General features: G+C 39.7%; 1 protein-coding gene across 10 annotated transcripts in view; it reads left to right on the top strand.

The window, feature by feature from the left end:
- GRIA3 (glutamate ionotropic receptor AMPA type subunit 3) overlaps positions 1–25,564 on the top strand; it is a 604,867-nt gene that overhangs the window by 411,859 nt on the left and 167,444 nt on the right. For all 10 annotated transcript variants that reach the window (XM_068251187.1, XM_068251183.1, XM_068251184.1 and 7 more), the window contains one exon: positions 19,352–19,405. In XM_068251187.1, coding sequence (XP_068107288.1) covers positions 19,352–19,405 — 54 coding nt within the window. The remainder of the gene's footprint in view (positions 1–19,351; positions 19,406–25,564) is intronic.

Raw genomic sequence — 25,564 nt, 5'->3', positions numbered from 1 at the left:
GCATAGTTAGCATCTGTTTTGAATACAAGGTGTGTAGTTGTTTCTAGGACTCTCTGGATGCCTCTGCTGGTAGTCACTCAGATGTGACCTGGTTTTAGGATCTACTACCATCTCTCCCCTGGTGTAAAAAAAAATGTGTAAACCATTGTATGACCATGCTGCTCCCAGGTTAACACTATGATTTTTTGGTAATTAGTTAGAGGTTAGGGTCCCTTCCAGAAGGATGACCTCATTGCAGTGGAAGGGTCCAGTATGGAACACTCTGCATGCAAACTGTTTTGGTAGCTATCATCCTCCATTGATGATAATTTGGTTTTCAGATGCAGCCTGTCTTGGGAAGTGCTGCCACCTCTCCTTGCTGTCTAAAAAATAAAAAATGTGAGTTTACCTTATGGCTAGCTGCTCCTATTTAATGTTTGGCATTCTGTTTTTTTTATTCAGAGTTTAGGACTCTAGTGCACAGTTAGCATCTGTTTTGAATACAAGGTATGTAGTTGCTTCTAGGAGGCTCTGGATGCCTCTGCTGGTAGTCACTCAAATGTGACCTGGTTTTAGGATCTACTGCCATTTCTCCCCTGTTGTCAAAAAAAATGTGTAAACCATTGTATGACCATGCTGCTCCCAGGTTAACACTATGATTTTTTGGTAATTAGTTAGAGGTTAGGGTCCCTCCCAGAAGGATGACATCATTGCAGTGGAAGGGTCCAGTATGGAACACTCTGCATGCAAACTGTTTTAAAAGCTATCATCCTCCATTGATGTTAATTTGGTTTTCAGATGCAGCCTGTCTTGGGAAGCGCTGCCACCTCTCCCTGCTGTCTAAAGACTGCCATGCAACTAGCATTATTTAAAGGGAAATAAACATGTCAGCTTTCATATCCTTCTCACTTTGGGAGTGGCTTAAGCATTGTACTCATGCTAGGGGAAACAAAGCTTACATATATTGCTTAGTCCAGGTATTCCTCCTCTTTACAGCTATATCTGTGCTACATGTTGCTTAGCTCAGAACAAAAGTGTACTGATAGCTGTATTAGTACACTATCATTCTGAGATTACCTCAAGACCGCACACAGCGCAGCTCCCCAGAGCACTGTGCAGATAGGAGCTATTAGTGGCGAGTGGAGGGGGTATTTCTGATGACAGGCAAAGAGGAGGAAGTATTGACACTTCCTCCCCACCCATGAGCAAGCTGTGTGTTACAGCTGAGCAGTGCGGAGGACAGGGGGGCGCTGGAGAGGGAAGATAGTGCTGCGACTCTTATGTCAAAGCACAGCTAATAAATACAGCATTTAAAAGATTTCATTAAAAAAAGAGGTCAGGGGTACTTTAAAGGGTTTTAACAAAATGGAGATGGCACACAATTGGCTTCAACAGAAAATCTGTATTAGCAGCATACAGAGCATACAGAGGCACACAACATGTTTCGGGCATAGCCCTTCCTCAGGTGAGGTTGTAACATGTTACGACCAAATTGAGGCCCTTGGACCAGAGGTTTTAACCAATGAGAATCCTCCCTGAGGAATATTTTCATAGGTCAGTTTAGAGGACCAATGAAAATACTCCTCAGGGAGGATTCTTATTGGTTGACTCCCTGGACCAATGGGGTGCCCCATTGGTGGCAGGAGGCTCACAAATGCTCAGATGATGCTCAGGTGAAGCCGGTGTAACGATTGTGGAATTCCCTCCGTGATCAGCGCACAAGACGTGCGCTGACACTGCAGAAATCCTCCACAAGCGTGTAATTTGAGGGAACCCAGCAAAAGGTGCAATGCACCTGTAGAGGGAAATTCCTGTCGGCAGGTGGAGCTGTGGAGTGCAGAGGAACAGCTCCTCTGCCCTACCACACACGCCAGACAGGAATTGCACGAAGGGAAGAAACGCAGGGCAAGATAGCCCTGAGGGAGAGAGAGCACAGGGACAGATTGTATGTGTGTGCACCAAACTAGTCGCCAACCCGCGACGGTGCATACACAACAGCAGATATGAAATAGGAACGCAATTGCGAGAGAGGCGATTGCCAGAGGTGACACAAGGCTACAGCAAGGCAGAGCACGAGAGTAGCAAAGGCACAGCAAATCATACAATGAGAAGATAAGGAAAATAACAAACGCTAGCTAAACGCGAACACCGCACTCATTCACAACAGTGCACGCGTTTATGTCTCCACGTGTTAGGCACAACAGAGACAAGCACGCCTAACTAACCACCGACAGACAAACATGAAACAAAAGGCGCGAGCGCTTGCTTAATGGTTACCTCACCGAGCCTCCAGCAAGCATTCGTAGCAGACAAGACAGATACACGAAAACAGGAATAAGCGAGGGATAGGATCCACAGCACTAGCGTAAGAGGCTAGTGCGATCCAGGAAGACAGAAAAGAAGGATCCACAGCACTAGCGCTAGAGGCTAGTGCGATCCAAATATAGAAAGAGAGATGGAGATCAGACGGATCCACAGCACTAGTGCAAGGCGAGTGCGATCCTGGCAAGACAGAACAGATGAGATAGCTGGTAGCAACCGCTGCTCCAGCTATACTCCAAGAACAAAGATCAGAACGACTTCCTGTCGACCACCGCTGGGACAGGACAATCGCAACAGACAAACAAAACAGATATGCAATCCTAACTGCACTAGGGAATCTGCCTAGTGCAGTTCCAGGAATTACTCTAAGCTAATCTTCAAACAAAGAGCAAGGCTGACACTTGGAGTGTTTCACAGGAACTAACCCTTATAACCAGCAAAGGACTCTGGGAAACATAGCTCTTTATACTGCCAGTCATCAAAGGAGGCAGGTAGGGGATTTGCATAACGAGTGTATGCAAATTCCTCAGCAGCAGAACAGACCAGAAACTTGTAATGGAAAGACAGGTCTCTCTTGCAGAGACCTGCAGCCCACAGACTAGAGGAATGGTCAAACAGCTGTCTGCCAGTGCATCCAGCTGAGCAGATCATTACAGCCGGCCATTGAATTTACCAGTACATTCTGAGCGATGTGAAGTGATAAGAAGCTTGTAAGTTTTGCATTTCTTATACCATTGAATTACACATGGCCCAATGACCAATAAATGAGGGAAGGGTGGTACTACAGTATAGCATCATAGTACAAGTGACAATTCTAACCAAAGAACCCTTTATGGTCAGGCTATACAAGTTTAGGTGAATTCAAATTTTAGTTAAATTGCTTAGATTTTCTGATTCAAGCACAGTATCTGCATTTTCTAAATAAGAATTAACAGTTTTGATAGCCTAAGGTTGTTAAATACTCACAAAAGCGATAGTATAGTCTGTATGTAAAACACACTGCAGAAAAGCCATTTTAACTGACCTTCACCTTCATCATTAAGAAAGGTGATTCCCACTGAGCACTGATTACAGTTACTAGTTGCTAATTCCAGATTATATCCTTGTGGTTCCGCTGGGATAGATAACACTAAGCAATATGTAGCACAGATATAGTTGTAAAGAAGAGCAATACCTGGACTAAGCAATGACATCTATTCTTGAAAATGTCAGAGCCTGAATCTTTGCTGCTGGGCATCTTGTTATAATGTTTAACCTTTTAACTGAAGCTGCAATGTGGAACTTTTACTGTAAAAGGTTTTTTTTAGTAGTGAAATATCTGAACTGTAGCAAATGTCTAAACTGCTGCCACAGTCCTGCTAGCCGACTCCAGCCACTAGAAGTCGCTATTTACATTTTTCATATTTACTAATAGAACATTATTATGATTTAACTGATTTCAACAGACCACATAAATGATGAAACTGTTATCTGTAAGTCTGTACATTCATAAATACAGAGGCAATGTTCACAATTATTGCAAAAACTTGAACCTGCATGCATTGGATTGCATTGAAACTAGCATTTGTATGAGAATTTTCACGTGTTTTTTTTTTTGTTTTTTACTTTTTTTTACCAAAGCCAATGAAAGTCAATGGGAATTTGCATGCAAGGTGCAACTTTAAGCTGCAAGATGTGTTTTTTTTTTTTTTGCGAGTGCAAACGCAAGCGCAGTTTTGTTAATTTCATGCGATTTTCCATTGACTTTCATTAGATGTGCCGTGAACGCATTGTGAACCCTGCTTTTTGCTCATTCAGCCTATATGTTTAAAACAAACCTGCACTGAAAATAAAATCGTGATTTGTGAATTGTCTTCGACACAAGACATTGTTGTGGTCATTGGTCTAATGTTAACAGTGCATTTAATGGGAGTTACGTACTTCTACAGGTTCCCATAGTGCCACTAGGTCCCGATGATTGGTTCCTGGTTGATAGTCATACTCTCTGATTTGAGTCCTAGTCCTGGCCAAAAGGATGATACATAACTCATAAGGTCTCATCACTGTAGCTGAAGGAGTTAAATACAGTGGCAAAAAATGAAGAATATTTATCAAGTATTTTTAGACAGAAAAATGTGACCTTAGGATTTAGAAGTAAACCCCCCCTGTTGATATGCTGGATTGGATTTTTCTATAATTGATGTATGGTTTGGCATTTTTTTTTCTTCAATCTGACTATTTACTCTGGGTGTAAAGCTGATCTTTCTTTTTAAGCACAGAAGATGAGCTTCCTGAATAGATGCATTGCACTGTATTTCAGCTAAATCCTGTTTATGTAATCCCTGTGTGCAGGTCAATGTCACCACTCAATCTCCTTCCACCATTGTAAGCTTTCAGTATATGAGTATTTGACAGATTTACTTGCCATGTTTCAACCAGTCTTTCGTCATGCAAAGCCAAACTATATTTTCATCTTTGTCAGATGAACGCTCATGTGGATGACTAGGTCTGCTATACCGTGTTTAGGTAGAAGCTCCAACCTTACAGTGCACTCAAGGAATCCAGGGTGTGCTGACAATCCATGTGTTTGCAAAAAATGCTGCAGAAACATACCTAAAGGTGGGACTTCTGGAGTGTAGATATGTCCTAAATTAACCTCTGTGGTGCTGGGTCATCTTCTGGATTTGCAATTCCAACAACTGGCAGAGTTAAGTACTGGCAATCATCTCACGCATGCAATTTGCAAATCACATTATAAAGTTGTCACTGCGGTGCTTGGCATATATTAGCTCACCCAGCCATGCGAGAAGGAATTTGTTGTGGACTTTTTTAATCTCCCAAGTTTATTCTATCTTATTCAATTTGTGTTCTTGATGTGGAAAGGCAATTTGTGACATCAGAATTGAGGGCAGATGAGAACATAACTTACGTCTGCTTTACCTATATTAATAAGACCTATCACTCATCTCATGGGACTTTGTAATCTGAACTATTCCAGACCACATGGTTCATGACATGGATCAGCCTCTGGAAGACGAGCAGAAATAAAAGCGGACATTAAAATATTTATCAAATATTTATTTTTTTTAATCATCTGTGTCCTTTTTTTCACCTGTATAATTCAATATTGTTCTACTACCTCCTTTCTTCTTCTGTATACTTGATCCGCTGACATCCTCTTCTTCTGTATACTTCTATTTTCATTTGGACCAGCAATAATGAATTCCATTGGTCAGTGCATAAACAAATAAGGAAATATTTTTCCATGGCTTCTTCTATACCCACAATAGGAAAGTATAGGCAGTCTCTACAAAAACATATTTAAATCTCACACCAGAGCTCCCCATTAGTCCATTGATCTAACCACAGAACATCAACCCCAGCAAGGATTCACATTGGTCCAGTCAATAGACCAATGGGGAGCCCTTGTGAGAGATTTAAAGATGCTTTTTGTAAGGCTTCATATATCCTACTGCAGCTTTTGTCCAGTGGTCATGGCAGTGGTGGTGAAACAGTGGTTCTACAGGCAGCAGCCACAGGCGGTGGTTAATTCTAAAAACAAAATTTGAGAAGAGACGGAAGAATAGAAGCACAGGAAAAAATAAGTTTATTGGAGAAGATAGGAGTTTACAATTGAAAATAGCAGAGAAACATGTTCCTACAACCATACACCCTACAATTATACCTACCGGAGACATGAATTTTAAAAGATACATGACCATACATGACCACCCAACTCCCAACTTTGAGTGGCCTGTATCTTTCTCCTTAGACCAATGTTGGGATTGCACTGTCCAAACACTGTTCCCTCCCCTGGGCCACATTTCCGACCCAAATGTAATAACAAGAAGGAATTAGAGTGGAAGGCCAGGTAAGATGGTCTCACAGTCCCAGAAATAAACTCTTCAGCCATGTAACATCTTCACACGTCATTCCCACTGTTGCCACACAACCCACAAATGATCACAACAAATTATCACAATGAAAATTGTTTAATGACTTTATAAGTGATGTTGCCACTCCAGTAGGTGTCACTAGGAGAGGGTGCTACCATGGGTAGCACCCCATCTCCTATAAATGACTGAAGGAGGCAATGCTTCTGTGATGATGTGACAACATTTTTACTACAGGACAGTAGAACTGCAGTCAAAAGCCCAATGTGATATAATTGAATGGAGCTTGTGATACCGTAATTGAATTGAGCCTCAAATGAGGAGTCTAAACATCAAAGGGTGTTTTAGGGATATGGTTGGCCAGTCAATGTAGTATGTCAGAGGAAGAAAGAAGAATATTTCTTGAGAGGTCTTCGTTACAAAGTGTTACATAAATATCCACCCCTTTTAAGTCAGATATTTCCCAGTGACATAATTGCTATAAAAAAAATCAACACTTAAAGTCAAAGTGTTTGAAGTGATTATTGTGTGCATACATATACATAAGGAATGTTTTTTGCGTTAGAATCATTATTTAAAGTGGTCTGAAACTCAGCATTTCTTCTTTGTTTTAAAATATTATGAACAGCCTTCAACCAACTACTACAAAAAATTGTAGCAGAACAGCAGTCAAACAGTTAAACACAGAACTTTGTTTTTCAGTGGAAAGCTCCTTCAGCTTCTGATCTGCATCCAAAGAGGTGATAACATTATCTTTTGTTTACATTCCTCTGTTGCTACATTCCTAGCTGAGCTATCTCTGCTTCTAGTAGGCAAAAAAGGTGAGAAATGATCAATAGGAGATTTTCATATATATTTACAGCAGCTAAACTGTACTTTGGGAACTTTTAATTTGTAAATGGACAATACTACTTGTGCACAAAATCAAATAAGGTAACTGTATGGGTAATAAAGAGAAAAACACATTTTTATTAAATGTTATATCACGGTTTTATCCTACTTTAATATTATGCTTCTATTGTATAACGAACGGGACCATTTTCTACAGTACCATCCATATCTTTAACAGTCCTTCAGCAGGTCTCAAACTTTCATTCCTGCAGCTCAGTCTTGGGAGGAATTTCTTTTTTGAAGCCAGTCAAAACTTGAAAGCACCCACAGGAAATCCATACATATTCAGCAAGAAAACTCACACAATCTGGTGTTTAAACTTTGGACTCTAGCAGTGCAAAGTCTTATGGTATTACCTACAATTCTGTAGCAATAAACTATTTTATAGACACAGGCCCATAAGCAATTAACGTTTTCTCATGAGTTTTCTCCTAGGTGATATATTCGTAACTTGTTATAAAGTGCCTTTTAAGCCACCCGCAAGCAAGAAAATACTCAAAATAAATTTGATAGCACTTTTTCAACAACTTCTGGGTATTTTTCCAATTGTAAAATGCTGAAAAGTAAGTTTAAAGTAAAAATGCAAATTATCTCCTAGGCGATAACTCAGGTGAAAAATTTAATTGCATAAGGACCACAATTTACACTGTGAGTTGAAACAATTCTGTTTTGTTAACTTTTACCCAAGTTTTTCAAACTATTGGAGTTTTCAGCCTTTTTGAGTAGCCAATCCATACTTATTTTATGTATGTTATACAATTATTCAACATCCACATTATTCAGTTTGTTCTTTCCCCCACTGTCATTTATAGATGATACTGTATCTTGCCTTAGGTTTACCATCCAGATGTGACCAAGTACATAGAAATGCGAATTAGTCCTGTTCTGTTTATAATAACAAAAGGTTATTCAGTGTCAACCCAAAGACAGTGACTTAAGTATCAAATCAATTTATATAAGTATGAGCTGAAGAGTCTCAGACAAGAATCCATGTCTGTAGCATTCATAAGCATGCCAGGATACCTTGTAGCAAGAATCACCGCACAAACTTGCAGCCACAAGAAATGCAGGGGAATATCATCAGCAAGTTCATAAAACTACTATTTTGCCGCAAAAGCTGAAGAGGTGCATGTTCAAAAGAAAACAAAAGAATTGCTTATTGCTTATATTTTTGGAGACGCTAAAATCTCAGCCTCCCGTGATTTTGAGATGGAAATGATGTGGTTGTTTATGGCCAGGGGTAGAAACACTGAAGATTAAGGCCAAATATGCTATTCACTTTTTCACCTGCGTTTTCTCCTAGGTGAAATTTTCAAACTTGTCAATAAAATGCATTTTACACCACCAGCAAGCAAACAAAAACGCAAAATATTTTTATTGTACTTCTTCACCCACTTTTAGGTACGTTTTCCATTGCAAAATGATAAAAAGTTATTATAAATTGAAGATGAAAAATTATCTCCTAGGAGAAAACTCAGGTGAAAAAGTGAATTGCATATGGGTATAAGGGCCTGTTTCCACTAGCCACCGCGTGCAGGTGCGAGACGCGCAGTCACACTTCCTGGTCAGCGGGAATGCTGACGAATCCCAGAAGCCGTGCCATGCTCGGCTATGGGATTTGCAGCCTCCCGCACGGAAACTAAGGGGAAATGTCGACCGAATCGCTAAGGTAAGCGATTTGGCCAGTAGTGCCATTGTTTCCTATGGCAGAGTTTCCCCACACGGTTTGCCTGTGGGGAAACTCTCAGAATTCGGCCCGGTTTCCGCGCTAGTGGAAACGGGCCCTAAGAGATGAGAAAGGCAGGGGTCTGCTGTCCCTACAGATGTCAGACCAGATGTAACCCCAAAAAGCAAACAGTACTGGCAGCCTTTCAGCAAATAGAGAAGTACTCTCTTTTCTTGACCCTGTAAATATATTTCTTTAACTCATCTGATTTAATTTAATATTGTGGGGGTTTTTTTGTGAGTACATAAAACATTAGTGTCCTTATGCAATTAACCTTTCCTCCTAACTTCCTCCTAGGTAAATTTTCACACCTTGTCAATAAAATGCCTTTTAAGCCAACAGCAAGCAAGAAAATACTCAGAATAATTTTGATAGTACTGTTTCACCTACTTTGTGGTACTTTTCTAATTTCAGAATGCTTAAAACTTATTTTAAACAAGACAAAAATATCTCCTAGGAAAAAGAGTGAACTGAAGGGCCAAAAGCTCATATGCAATTCACTTTTTCTCCTATGTGATATTTTCAAAATTGTCAATAAAATGCCTTTTAAACGACCAGCAACCAAGAAATACTCAAAATAAATTTGACTTCACTGACTTTTGGGTACTTTTTTTACTGTAAAATGCTGAAAAGTTAAACTACTTCAGGATCCTTGGTATGCATATCTGCGCCCCTGTATACTTCACTTGCGGATCAGGAGTGTAGATATGTGTATTGTTACTTACCGCTGCATTCGCGATCCCTGCACCATTTCCATTTTCCTCACCATTGCAATCCCCTCCTTGCTATAAGAATCAGCTGTTCCGAACTCGCATCACCATGCCTGTGATGACTCAGAGCCTGCTGCAACAAAACACAACCTCTCTGTAAAAAAAAAAAAAAGAAAAACCCGGACACTTACGTGTTCCTATTAATAGAACACTGTTAGTTTAGCATCATCTTGTGGCCAAAAAGCAAAAAATACACCCAACTACACCATTATACACTTTTACATAGAATTTATTATTTTTTTATTTTATTATCTTTTAACTTCTTCCATCCCTACGTAATATAACATAATAAAAAAAATTACATAAATATTTACCTTAAATACTTTTTAAAATATGTTTATCATGAAGGTATATTACTGTTAATTTTGCCAATTAAGTCTTGTAAGAAGTGATATAGTTTTAAAAATCCTTAAACTGAAAAAATACACCTTTGTATCCAGATAAAATATTATTGCCATACATTGTACTAGGGACACAATTTAAATGTTGTAATAACTGGGACGAATGGGCAAATAAAACTTGTGGGTTTTATGTGTCGAAGCACATTTTATTTTAAAACTATAATGGCTGAAAACTGAGAAATAATGTTTTTTTTCCTTTTTTTATTTTTCATTATTCCGATTACAATGCATATAAAGTAAAATAATTCTTAGCAAAAACTACCACCAAAGAGAGCCTAATTTGTGGTAAAAAAAAGAATGTATAGATCATTTCAGTGTGATAACAATAAAGTTATCAGTGAATAAATGGGAGGAGCGCTGAAATGTGAAAATTGTTTTGGTTTTTAAGGGGAAAAGACCTGTGATCATGAAGTGGTTAAAGTGGAAATGAAAATGATCTCCTAGGAGGGATCTCAGGAAAAAAGTTAATTGCACATGGGCCAAGGGCCCTTATTCAGTTCACTTTTTCTCCTAAGTTTTCTCCTACAACATAATTTTGCATCTTACGTTTAAAATAACCTTTTAGCACTCTGCAATTAAAAATGTACCAAAAATTTGGTAAAAAATTATTCTGAGCAATTTTTTGCTTGCTGGTGGCTAAAAGACATTTTATTGATGCGCTATTACCTAGGAGAAAAGTTAGTAGAAAAAGTGAAAATTTCAAATACTTGTGCAGCAGCTCATTGCTTCTGATCTCCTTACTGCAGGTTTCCCAGTTACTGCTTACTTCCTCCTACCCCGCCCTCAGTCTAAACTCAACTGCCAGCAGTGACTTAGCAGCAGGGAGTGGGAGATGACTGCTCCCTCCACTGAAACAACATCTCCTCACTGACAGCCTTACTGCTTCTCATTCTACTGTAGGGGTTGGGTTACAACTGTGGAAGGGGAAGGAAGAAATGAAGAACAACTGGAAGTTTGCATTAAGGAAACATATGGCTGTGTTACAGTGATGAGTGAAAATGCTGATATTATTTTAGCATTAATGTTCACAAAAATGTTACATTCAATTTTTGCACTAAAAATAAAGGATTTTTTGCATTTGCATGATAAAAATAATGATTTTGGGGGGTTTGAAAATTATCTCCATATTTCGAAAAAAAACAATGTATTTTCGCGTCAATTTTCTGGAAATCGAAAATGCCATTTTCAATGCAAAAATGATGCGAGCAACACTGCTGTGTTACCCTGGTGGACTCTATTAGATGCTGAGGCTACCAATCATACAAGTGACAAATAGGGAAGCTTAGAAGGTGGAAAGGTCAGAACCCAGATTCTCTTTCACAAAACAATGAAATGTGCACACCGTTTGCATATTACTTCCAATATCTCTGGAACTACTAACTGCTTGCTATCCTGTCTTCCCTGCTGTTAACCCATAATTACCTAATTTTCATTATATGCGTAGTCTGCATTGCGCATAATTAAGGCAGTTGTGCTCTAAAATATTGCAGTTGACAATACAGACATGATGATAGAAGTTAAGGAAGTGTTAAGGGGAAAGTTTAAGTTCTGGTGATGTGTGCCTGTATTAAAAAAAAAAAAGTTCCTAATGCAACTATTTATGCATTTTTTTAAATGCTGTCACTTTTTTTGTGTTTTCTTGTAATTATGGGAAAAGGGTGCAGGCACGTACAAAGAGTTAATAACTAATGGGAGCTTTTTTGTATTTTAGTGTATGTAAGTGTATTTTTACTTCTTGTCTACTAGATTTCCCCACACATTTTCCTGTGTACTGTGAACAGTATTTAGAAAGTGTTGTGTGTGTATTTTTTACTTTCATTTTCTGAATGACCACTGACATTTCATTGATGCCTTCTCAGATCTTCCCCAAAGTAATGACTGACACACTCATGAAGTGGTTGAATTCACTCATATATGCTTGATTAAATAATTTATTTCTCATGCAGCAGTACTCATTATTCATGCAGAAGTAGACTAATGGTGGAGACAGAACAAACCAAGTAAGAAAATAACAAAGGATGTTTAACCACTTTAACCCCGCCCGTACGGATTTCTCCGTCTCTTTTCCCATCCTTTAACCCCCAGGGACGGAGAAATCCGTACTTTCCGCGTTCCCGATGCTGTCCGCGCTCCCACACGTAAACACGCCGCCCGCCGCTAGTAAACACGCCGCCGCCCGCTCGCCTGGAGATCAATGAACGGGAAAATGCATTCCCGTTCATTGATCTAAGCCCCGCAATGATCCGCTGCTCTCCAATGGGCAGCGCGATCATTGTGAAAAATAACAAAAACTCACAGCCTCCTTATACTTCCTGCGAGCGTCACAAAAAGTTACTGTTGCCATCTTGTGGCCAAATAGTAAAACAAATAGTAAAACTACACCCTAAGCATTTTTCACATAGAAATAAATGAGGGTTACACAAAAAATTAACTCATTACCTCCCACATGCCCCATTTTTTTTTTGTAATTAAAAAAAAATTAAAAAATGTACAATTAAAAAAATTACATAAATAGTTACCTTAGGGACTGAACTTTTTAAATATTTATGTCAAGAGGGTATAACACTGTTACTTTATAAACTATGGGCTTGTAATTAGGGATGGACGCAAAACTGAAAAAAATGCACCTTTATTTCCAATAAAATATTGGTGCCAAACATTGTGATAGGGACATAATTTAAATGGTTTTATAACTGTGACAAAAGGGCAAATAAATTTCATGGGTTTTAATTACAGTAGCATGCGTTATTTAAAAACTATAATGGCCGAAAACTGAAAAATAATTATTTTTTTTCCCACATTTTTCCTATTTTCCCATTAAAACACATTTAGAATAAAATAATTCTTGTCATAATGTCCCACCTAAAGAAAGCCTAATTGGTGGCGGAAAAAACAAGATATAGTTCATTTCATTGCGATAAGTAATGATAAAGTTATAGATGAATGAATGGAAGGAGCACTGAAAGGTGAAAATTGCTCTGGTGCTCAGGGGGTAAAACCCCTCAGTGGTGAAGTGGTTAAATATACAAAAAAAATCCACACAAGTAAAACATTAGAAACAGTTTTAAAGTACTTTCAGATGACTTCTTTCTTGGTTTATTTTGTTTCGCACTGCAAAGTTACTGTAGGCAGAAATATTTGGTAACTGGGTTTGAGCAAAGAGTTTTCTGAATAGAAAACAGCTATAACTGTCTGGGATTCTTTATTTTGAAATTCTCTAGAGGACTTGTCTTTGAGCCGGTCACCCCATACAAGCATGTAGCTGTGCAAGCAATCCATTAGACAGTTGTATGCATATGTCAGTTTTTTTTGCCACCACATTTAATATACCAACTCTCTGATCTCAGGTGGTGAAGGTCAGTAATTATTTTACAGGAATGTGTTAATCAAATAAGCATTAATAATGTTGAGTCATTTGAAGCATGTCCCTGATATGTGCTGCTCTGTGACCTCTCATTGGGCAAGCATGCTTTGGAATACAGAGAAAAGATCATGTGTATTAATATTTATAATCTGAGAGTCTGTGATGTTAAGGGAGAGCATTATCATATAATTACAAATCATTAAAGACACTGGGGGTCATTTAGAAATCACAGTCTATTTGTAATGAATAGGAGAGGAACCGATGGTGAGTTAAAATAAATATTAGCCTTCTATATTCTGTATGCTTAACACTGAAGGTGACTTTAAATCATAAATGTCATAAGAAAAATAAACAGTGGTGGTTTATTTTTTTGCCCACTCACTTTCTATTTAAGCTACCTATGTGTATTAGGTGGTATAACCTTCACATCACGATCTAACTAGCATTATTCCATCTAATCAGAGAGCAAGAGAGCACTGTATAGGCTTGCTTACTCTGTTGTAATTATTTACTGGAGGGAGGGAAGAAGGAAGAGGAGCAAAAATGGGGGGGGGGGGGATCTTGGGGACTAGTGTTGAGCTTCAGATTCTGGTTTAAGCTACATTCATTCTGAATACCAAGGAGCTAATCACTTCTACAGGGCAGCGCACGAAAGACAGAATTTCCTAAATGGCAGTAAATGGAGGCCACACAGGTTTTAATTAAGTTGGAAGGGCACACAGCAGGGATAGAGTTAAGGTGCCCATTAAAGATACCATTTTTATCACATGCAATCTTTCAATGTTTTCTTTATGATCGAAGGTTATCGGAAGGTATCGATTGTTTCCATAAACAGGTCGATTAGGGCATTTTCTCCCAATTTGGTCATAAAATCCAACATTTGGATTAATTAAGTTGCCTGATCCAAATGATCATAAAATATTTTTACATTAATTTTCACCACACACTGCACAGTTTTCTGTACAATTCGAACATAAAAATTGCATTGAAAGATCTAATCTGATGAAAAAATTGTACCATTAATTGGCACCGGCTAGGTACACACCATACAATTTTCTGTTCAATTTTCTCTTAGATTTGCCTGCCAGATAGCTTTTTTCCATGTTGTAGGTAAATCTAAGGGCTCTTTTCCACTACGGCGTTTGCGATGGCTGAATCACAAAACCGCAAACCGCTAGTGATTTTTCAAATCGCTACAGTTTGCTTTTAACATAGGAATCGCGGTAGGTCATTTCCACTACTGCAATTCATTTTTTACCTAATCGCGATCGCGTGGCGGAACGATTATTGCCGCGATTTTGCTATGCAGTGCATAGCATAGCAAAATCGCGATCGCAAACGTCGGAAAATCGCCGAGAAATTTTGTGCATTTGCTGAATCGCAATCACTAGCGTTCAGCGCGAATGCTAGTGATTGCTAGTGGAAAAGGGCCCTCACAGAAGAATCGAACAGAAAATTGTAGGGTGTGTACCTAAGAGATGCATAGAGATCTGCCTGCATGCTGGCAGCATCAGCCTGTATACTCACGCTGATGGCAGTGCCACCCTGTAGTATAAAACAGTTTTAAGATTTATGACAACAAGCATTACACAACATAGTAACGGTGTTCCTTAAGATGCAGTGGGGATTGTACCACAGTATGATGTGCATGCAGCAAGCAACATATAAAACCAAACTTTCAGCAACACTGCTGCTATACCCATCAGCTAGTGGTCTCTCCTTATTCCCTGCTACCAATGTCTGCCTAGATGGCAGGCAGTTCTCAGTTTTGCAGAAGCTTGAATGGCACTATCAGCTCCATACCCATCTCTGTAGGAGGGAGGCCAAGGGGAGAAATCTATGAGCAGAGGATTTTTTCCATGTATGGGGCCATGGGCGTAACAATAGACCCTGCAAGGGATGCAGCCGCAGGGGGACCCAAAAGCCCTAGGGGGGACGTTTCTTTTCCCTGTCCTGAGAGACTGACAACTAGGAACATGGAGTGAAAAAACTTTCTGCTCTCTGCACAATTGATCTAATGACTGCATCTGCTCAACCACTGATAAGGAATCATACAAAGTTTTGCAGACAAAGATTTGTAGATGGTCCCTATTTCGTGTGCAGCAGGCTTTTGTGTACAGCACCGAGCCGCCAACCTCTCTACCCCTCCCCAAGTGCTCTGTACTGTAGTGATGCTGGAGAAGTCTGAATGGGGAAAACACATTCAAGTGTGAACTAGCAAACTGAATAACATTGGTTCTCAGTCTACCTGTGCAGAAAGTGGGGAAGGAGGAGTTACGCATGGCGATGTGTTGGAAAGTGGGTGTGGTTATAGGTGGGGCTAAATGTACATGAACTTAGCAAGCATGTTTACAGTGGTGCGTTGCAGTGCAGCATAACACCTACTTTGTAACACCACACTGCAATGCACAACATATAGCGACATTTACAATGGGGCAGTTGTGTTCCCACATAGAAATATCATAAATTGGCAGCCTTTCACAATAATAAGCAGAGTGTCCCCTCACCTGGCTTCTGTGTTGGCCTGGGTACTGTGCTGTGCTGACTGGCCTGGCAGTAATGTGTGCTGGCTGGTGGTGGTGATGATGAGCTGGCTGGCTGGCAGTGATGCTGAATGGCTGGCAGTGATGCTGGCTGGCTGGCTACAACACTGGCAGGCAGTGATGCTGGCTGGCTGGTGGTGATGCTGATCTGGCTGGTGGTGATGTTGGGCTGGCTGGTGGGGATGATGGACTGGCTGGTGGTGCTTGTCTGGCTTGCCCAGCTGGGATTTATGCTGGGCTGGCTGGAGGTGATGCTGGGCTGGCTGGCCTGGCTGGTAGTGGTGCGGTGGCCTGGCATGCTATGCTGGCCAGTGTGCAGAGTGGGACCTGCAAATTTTCAAGTATGCTGGAGAGTTGTCTGCGTTGCTATGGCACTGTGTCACCGCCATTACAGTGGGCAGTGCATGGCACACAGTAGTCTTTACCCAGCATGCAAGGGGCGGAAGGCGTGCAGGGGATTGAGATGTGCAGGGGCGGAGCGACAGATGCATTTCACTGACTGACAGCAGACATTATATGGGGCTGTCCAATGAGAGAAAAGTGAAGCTCACTCCTTCCTCACTGGCTGCGTGGCCCATGTGATTTCTACTGCTGGGCGATGGAATGCATCTGTAGCTCCAGCATTGCACACCTCCGTCTCATGCACATTTCCTCAATCTGCATGCTGGGCCTTCTGTGTACCGCACTGCCCACTTTAATGACAGTGACTTGAGGGACAAGTTAATGGAGGTGCGGCTTCAGCATCCCCAACATTCTGGGCACTGTGGCAGGACAACATTCGCGGCACCACTGCGATATATTTGAGGTAGTGCCCTGGATCTATCGACTTAATGACACACCTGGTAGCATGCATTTCTACTGAAATATTTGTGATCACTTCTGATAAAGGTGTACTGGTTAAGGGCTCTGCCTCTGACATGGGAGACCTGGGTTCAAATCTCGGCTCTGCCTGTTCAGTAAGCCAGTAATTCAGTAAGGAGTTCATTGGGCAAGACCCCCTAACACTGCCTACTGCCTACTGAGTGCGCTCTAGTGGCTGCCTCGCAAGCGCTTTGAGTCCGACAGGAGAAAGGCGCTATACAAATACTGCCTTTATTATTATAAGATTTTGTCCTATAGGCTTATACATTGCAGGAAATTGACCGTTTCTTTTCTTTCCTTCTGTGAAATTGGTGTATCAGATTGTTTTTGCAAATCCTTGATCTTCTCCTCCATAGTTTTTAGTTTATTTATCTGTTTTTTAAGGGTTTTTTTGTTAGCAATTTCATAAAATAGCTCAGTGAAGAAGTGAAGCCAGGCTTTGCCGTTTTTGTTGTGCTAATTGTTTTGTTTGATTCTTTTTCCAGTTTAATTCCATGTCTGCCAGAAAGAATTGTCTTTGACAGATTGTTTAAGCTGCTGTATCCAACATTTGAATGTTTTTATTATTTTCCTTTCTTTATTTTTAATGTTGATTTTTCACTGATGCTGAATGACGTGATGAGTTGCCCTTGTGTATCTGTGTTTTTCTTTTGAGATAATCCATAGACAGTTTATGGTGTCATTGCAGAATCCTTTATTAGAAAGCTTGTTTGATGGTCTCGTGTAGTTGGTCAAATTCATTTCTGCCATTTCTGCAATGGTATATAATATTTAGCTAAACTCATTGCTTACTTAACACCTTTTTAATTAAGATCAGATGTTTGCTCTGGTAGTTCTGAAGCAGCTCTGTCACATTTCGACTGTTGAGGACCTCCTTATGTTATTTGACTGACTGTCTAAACCATTTAAAGGAGGGTGGCAGACTTTAAAGGGCAGTCAAATGGAAAAATGCAGATTATTTGCTTGAAGCATTTATGTATTAAGGCATTTGCTTATGGCCTAACTGGTATGATGGCTCTTTATAACCTATGTCTAAGAATATATGAACACAAAGTGGAGCAATGTGAATGTTTTGATTTTTTTGGGGGCTTTCTTTTTTAAACTTTTTAAAGTAACAATGATTTGTAAGTGTGGCCCTAAGAAAATAATCCCCCCTTACATATGACTGGATGGACCATGATTCATATAAAATAAGCCTCCTTGACAACAGAAAGCAATGGCCATGGCCAAGTAGGGCTTACAGCACTAGGTTATTAACCCTTACAGAAAAAAAGGGAACACAGGCAAGTAGGAATGGTATTGTATGTAAACACATTTATCTCAACATGATAAAATTCACTTCAGATACCGCGTAACTGTAGGGGCTGTAATGTGCAGATACCATAATATGCTGCTCAGTGTCTGCCATAATATATTGCACTTGCAAATAATTTAATAAAATTAACCCCACTGACATCAGAAAGCAATGATAACTAGTGAGTGCGTTACAACTAAACCTTGCAGTACTTGACAACCTGACAAATTAACTTGCCTGCAATAGATTCTAAATATCCTGTAAGTACACTAAGCTTCTCAATCCTTTAAGTAGTAGAATTTACACCCCTATCTCACTTCTGCACACATCTACATACAAAAAGTAAAATAAAAAAAACTAGTTAGCTGAATACATTATCAGCAGCCACAAAAAAGGATTACCCCAGAGCTACAACCACTGGCAGTTGTAGAACCAGTGAGTCAACCAGCATATACCTGGATACCACAGGGTTGTACAATCAGATGTAAAGAATAAAGAAAGCTGGGTCTCCACCTGGATTTTGCAACAGTAGCTAAATTTATTAGTGGCACCATAGCCACAGAAAGCACCATGTTTTGTGTGCCGAAATGTTGTGCTTTCTGTGGCTATGGTACCACTAATAAATTAAGCTACTGTTGCAAAATCCAGATGGAGACCCAGCTTTCTTATATATCACATTAGCAGCAGCAACACTACAGAAATCACCCAGTTTAAAAACACTCTGTTCACCATATAGAAATAAACTGATATTTGGTAAGGTTATCTCTACACTTTTGTTGCTCCGTTTCCTCCCTCTTCATTGTTTGCTATCATGTTTCTTGCTGCTCTTCATTTTCTACAAAACCTGTGGGTCATTATTTCGACAATCCATGTGTGTCCAAAAGCACACACTTTTACTAGTAGATTTAACAGTTTTTAACATTGTATAATGTAAAGCATAGTTCAAACAGTCAAACTCATAAAGACTATGATTAAAAAAAACATTCTGTAATGATTTGAGGTGGCCTTTTCTTCTCTATGGGCTGCTGAAGCACTAGCCAAGGTCTTTTGTGCAGACCAGAATGTCTTTCTGGAACGGCCTGATAACATAGTAAAATGCAACCTACTTTTACACTGTTGAAATAAGACATTTACAAACCCTTTAAGTTCTGGCTAGTTTGAAAGCACCCTGTTCATCATAAAGAAATAACCCGCTATGTGGTACATGTTTGTATTATATGCATTATGTGAAATAGCAGCAGCTGAATTGAATCAGTTTGTGCTTCCTGCAATCCTAAGAAGGACATCTAACCTAATCCTTGATCTTTTCTCTGTCCTTTTTCTTGTAGGTAGTAATCCTGGGTAAACACACGCGGGGCTACCACTATATGCTTGCTAACCTGGTAAGAGCATGTCTTATTATGAAAGCCTTAGCTATGTATTGCTTGTATATTGACAAAGACGGAATTAATAGCGTACAGAAGGGAAGCAGCGAAGGGCTCTTTCCCAGGATTGCTGAGTACGTGTTGGCAAATATAAGAATATGAAATATTGCACTTCGCTTCCTTCCTTCACTATTACATTATTGAAATGAGCTTGGCTGGCTTTTGCTGCATGCTATCTGCAGAATCTTTGGAACAGCAGTAAAACAGAATGGCCCAATTTGTCCTCTATTTACTGACGTGGTTCGGACAAAATGGAAAATTTTGTCCATGGCTTTCTGAAAAAAGAACTGTATTTGCAGGTGCCTAAGGTGTTTTTTTCCCCAGTAGATCTGCCATTCTGCAATGCCTTTCCTGTAGTCTGCCAAGCCGCTGTTTCTGCTATATGAACTGTCATAAACTGTCACCATCTCAGCATTATGGCAGATACTCATCAAAATATTCTCTACATAACAGTTTTGAATTGCGTCAAACCAAGTGCATCATGGGCAAGCAAGCAGGGCTGTGATTATCCTGTACAGCACAGATCTTTACTGTAATATACTGTTATTGCTATAGTAACCTGTATTTCTGGATTGTCAGAATGAATTTGCCTAGCAAGTAACACACACTGATTATAAGGAAAATAATGAACCGTACATGTCATACTGGGTAAACTGTTTTTGATGTGATTTCTTTGTTCAGTATATTAAATAATTACTGCTAATTGGTCTGTGCTCAAGTGTATAAAATATCTGCAGTATGCATACTAGTAACATAGTTGTGTCTGATTCAAAAAGAAAAAACTGCATAAAAATGTGGGAATCCATAGTAATCAATTAGAAACGGCTCTCTTACTAATCTGAATTCAGTTCAGATCTGTTTGGTCTGCTAGGGGGCACTGCACAGCTAATTCTCATTGGATCCTGAACTGGTTTATTGGCTATATCTATGTTATTTGTTGCTATTCTTTTTAAGAGATTATTTTTATAACCCTGCTCGCCAATAATGTGAGATCCTTACTTGGTTTTGATGTTATCTGTCCACGTTGGGAGATTTCCCCTTGCTTCCTGACAATGGCAGTTCTACGGACCTCCATGGTGTTAATATGAACCCTGGTGGTCATAGGAACAGAAAGTGACAGTAATGGAAACTTAGTAGAAGTTCTAACATTCCCATACTTTAAAGAAGAGTTTTTTTGGAACTACTTGCCACTTCCACATAGGAATTTCCTGATTATGGATGCAACCTGTAAATGCTGTAGGATTTTTTTCAGTGTGTACTTTGAATACATGTAATAACGGAAGAGATCTTTAGATGGTCTTTCTATTTTGTTAATTAGATAAAGAAATAGATCCCCTATATTCTACCTGTAGATCTCACTGGATGTTTTCAACAAGCATATTGTGGTTTCAGTGGAGATTCATTCAGTTTGATTGGCACTTCCCAAGTACTCAGTAACATGCTGCCTACTAATTAGAGGCCTAAATGGAGGAACATATCTCCTTTCAACCTGTTTCTGTTAAATCCATTTGTACCATTTTCTTTATGTGACGTTTACAGCACTGATTTAAAAAAAAAATACTGTTTTCTGGGTTCCCCCTGTTGCTATTTCCATCAAACACCATCAAACTCATAAGGTTTCTCATAGAGGAGGACCATCAGAAGTTTATTGGCAGTTATTGGCACAGTGATAAAAAGAAACTAAGCAAATTAACTTGGTATCCTAACCACCAAACCACGTGTAAAGCTACCTTTATCACTTCCTTAGCCCCAACATTAACCTTATCCCTGAAAATGATCCTAAAACACTTAAGGGGCCCATACACTGGTTGATTTCAGCCATCGATAGATCAATCAGTTCTATCGAATTGATCGATTGACTGCAAATAGAATCTATAAAATCTATCGATCGATTTGCGGATTATTTCGATTGATTTGATCTATCTGACAGGATGGAAAATCTAGGTTGATCTGCTGCTGGCAACAGATTGATGGCCCATAGAGTTGTATTGGATCTAATGGTCCAATAATGCATTTAGGTAGATTTCCAGTAGATTCTGAAATCTATTGGAAATCTGTTCCTAGTGAGTGGCACACATCAGATAGATTCCTGTCAGATTCGACTTGACAGGCATCTGACAGAAATCTATCTGATGGTCCATTCTGCTGCAAATCTATAAGTGTATGGCCACCTTAATATAAATCCTTATAATTAGATAATGGCAAAATCAGGAGACATTTTTGCAGGAAAGCTTTGCTCAAAACAAACAGAAAGTCTAATCTCCTTATCTCCACTCCTCAGGGCCCGTTCTCCCTTGGGGCGATTAGTGGGTGATTCCTGCTAATTGCCGAAGCACTAGCACTTTTTAAAGCGCAAGCTCAATATTGACCTATGGCAGTGATCTCACTGACGAGATTGCTACCGATCACGGGTGTTTCGCAATTAGAGGCAATCGCAAAACGTGTTCCCTGCAGCATTTTGTAGCGATTCAAAAGCGATCGTGGTACAGTGCTTATAAAAGTGCTGATCCCGATTGCTCTGAATCGCAGGAGTATGCAGTAATTTTACTGCGTTAATCGCTGTAAAATCACCAATGCAAAACGCTTTGCGCTTTTAAGTGTGAATGGGCCCTTAGACAGGGCTCCTTAGTAAAACAGCATTGTTTTAAAATAAGGAAAACACCAATCCAAATCTAAGACCATCTCTAATTGGTCAGTTGCGTTGTAAATAAAAGTACCGATTGGCCATCTTTGTCTGAACCCTTAAGGTGCCCATGCATCAGGCAACTTTTGTGGCCAATTGACCAACCACTATAATTATTATTATCGAATTGGTTTAAAATCGTTGCCACCAAGTGCAGGCCTGATCGACAACCAACCAATTTTGGGCCGAAATTGGTCGTGTTAGTCGTTTGTGCCTGGTGTCGGTCCAAAGTTGGTTGCTTGGGTGTACAGCGGCTGATTTCAGAATGAACGCTGAAACAACGCTGTCCTCAACGATGAGATGGAGGAAGATTGCGAAGATGTGGAGTCCGTTTGGGTAAATATTCATGGTGGAAATAAAAGTTGCCAATTGCTTATTGGGGTATGCTACAGGCCACCTCTTATTAATGAAGCTGCAGAACTGCGATTACTACAGCAGATTGAAAAAGCTGCAGGTAAAAATGAGGTCATAATTATGGGCGACTTCAACTTTCCAGACATTGACTGGAGTATTGAGGCTACCCATTCTGGTAAAAGCAGCAGATTTCTGGCAGCACTACAGGACAATTACTTGACTCAAATGGTAACTGAACCAACTAGGGGGAATGCGTTACTGGATCTGATCATTTCTAATAGACCAGATAATGTATCAAATGTGCAGGTTCAAGAACATTTGGGAAATAGTGATCACAACATGATAACGTTTGATCTGGTGACTGATAGGCCACGGGGCAGTGGGACCACTAAAACTATGAATTTTAGAAAAGCAAAGTTCACTCAAATTAGGCAGGCACTAAGTTTGGTGAACTGGGATAATGTACTACAAGGGGAAGACACTGAAGGGAAATGGCAAGCTTTTAAACTTATACTCAATCAATACTGTAGTATGTATATCCCATATGGAAACAAAATGTCTAGGAATAAAAAAAAGGCCTCTATGGATGAATAGAAAGGTTAAAGATAAAATGAAGAGGAAAAAGAATGCCTATAAGGTCTTAAAACAGGAGGGGACCGAGGCTGCACTAAGCAATTATAAGGAGTGCAATAAAAATTGTAAAAAAGAAATTAGGCAGGCAAAGATTGAAGCTGAAAAACAAATCGCTAAGGATATCAAATCTAACCCAAAAAAGTTTTACAAGTACATTAACTCTAAAAAAAGAAAGGTTGACTGTATAGGACTCCTAAAGGATGAGGATGGGAACTTAATGGTGGATGACCAAGGTAAGGCAGAGTTATTAAATGCTTTCTTTGCTTCTGTCTTCACAAAAGAAACAGCACTGTTGCAAACTACAGAGGCGGAAGAGTCTCAATCTTCTAACTGTAATATTAAATACTTAACGCAGGAAGAAGTGAAGGCAAGACTAAATAAATTAAAAATAGACAAGGCACCTGGCCCGGATGGCATGCATCCTCGGGTCCTAAGGGAATTAAGTTCAGTTATAGATAAACCCCTTTATCTTATCTTTTGTGACTCTCTTGCAACTGGCAGAGTCCCAGTGGATTGGCGTACAGCCCACGTTTTCCCATTATTTAAGAAGGGCAAAAAATCTGATCCAGGAAATTATAGACCTGTAAGTTTAACATCAGTTGTATGCAAACTATTTGAGGGGTTACTAAGAGATACTATACATGACTTCATAGTAGAAAATAATCTTATTTCTCAGCATCAACATGGGTTTACTAAAGACAGGTCCTGTTTGACTAACATGCTCAGCTTTTATGAGGTAGTGAATGCTAATATGGATATTGGGAATGCTGTAGATGTGATATACTTGGACTTTGCAAAGGCCTTCGACACTGTTCCCCACAAAAGTCTGGTGCAAAAGTTGAGGATGCAAGGACTGGGGAAGAGTCTGTGTTCATGGATAGGGAACTGGCTAATGGACAGAAAACAAAGAGTTGTGGTCAATGGATCGTACTCAAAATGGGAGACTGTTAGCAGTGGGGTCCCACAGGGGTCTGTTCTGGGTCCAGTGCTCTTCAATTTATTTATTAATGACCTAGTAGATGCAGTAGTGAGCAATGTTGCTATTTTTGCAGATGATACAAAATTGTGCAGAATCATCAACTCTCAGGAAGATAGTGTCATATTGCAACAGGATCTGGATAGGATGGCTATATGGGCACATACATGGCAGATGAAATTCAATGTTGACAAATGTAAGGTCATGCATTTTGGACGTACTAATGGTCTAGCACCATACAAAATAAATGAGATACAGTTGGGGACATCAAACTTGGAGAAGGACTTAGGAGTACTCATTGACAACAAGTTAAATAATCGTACTCAATGCCAAGCAGCTGCAGCTAAAGCTAACAAAATTTTGGGATGCATTAAAAGGGAAATAAAAACTCGAGATGCTAGCATAATATTTCCCCTGTTTAACTCTCTAATAAGGCCACATCTGGAATATGGAATTCAGTTCTGGGCACCACATTACAAAAAAGATATTGCAGTTTTAGAGCAGGTGCAGAGACGAGCAACAAAATTGATGCGTGGGATGGAAGGTCTCACTTATCGAGAAAGGTTAGATAAACTGGGTTTATTTAGTCTAGAGAAAAGACGCCTTAGAGGGGATCTAATTAACATGTATAAATACATCAGAGGGCAATATAATACCTTGGCGGATGAGCTTTTTGTCCCTAGGCCTTCTCAAAGGACTAGAGGACATGATCTGCGCATGGAGGAAAAACGTTTTAACCATTTATTTAGGAAAGGGTTCTTTACAGTAAGAGTGATTAAGATGTGGAAAGCATTGCCACAGGAAGTCGTTATGGCAAACTCTATACCTGCATTTAAAGGGGGCTTAGATGCTTTCCTTGCGTTGAAAGACATCCATGGCTACAATTACTAGGTAATGCCTAATGATGTTGATCCAGGGATTTTATCTGATTGCCATCTGGAGTCGGGAAGGAATTTTTCCCTTTAGGGGCTAATTGGACCATGCCTTGTAAGGGTTTTTTCGCCTTCCTCTGGATCAACAGGAATATATGAGGGAGCAGGCTGGTGTTGTACTTTATACTGGTTGAACTCGATGGACGTATGTCTTTTTTCAACCAAAATAACTATGTAACTATGTAACTATGTAACAACGAAACTCCGACCACTGCCACCGTAATGTATAATGCACTTGAAACAAAAAGAAAAAACGAGAGCCCAATATAGTGCAGTAAGTCTAACAATTGTTGGCGAAATAATTAACAGATGTGGATATACTCACAAACACGGGTTACCACATAGGCAACCACTTGAATTGCAGGTGGGGAGCATTAGAACCTGACCCCACTCAGGTTTAAGAAGTCGCTCTCTGTAGATAGAAAGAAGGGGACAGTCCCCTCCACCCAAGGTGGACTATATACTGTGCAAATTTGGACAGAGGCGCCAGGCAGGTTAAAATGATCTAAAAACAACTAAAAAGGAGGAGTACAGGTGGA

This window comes from Hyperolius riggenbachi, chromosome 8 (assembly GCF_040937935.1).
Source record: "Hyperolius riggenbachi isolate aHypRig1 chromosome 8, aHypRig1.pri, whole genome shotgun sequence".
In the NCBI taxonomy this organism is placed as follows: domain Eukaryota; kingdom Metazoa; phylum Chordata; class Amphibia; order Anura; family Hyperoliidae; genus Hyperolius; species Hyperolius riggenbachi.
This window is presented reverse-complemented; position numbering and strand designations above follow the sequence as displayed.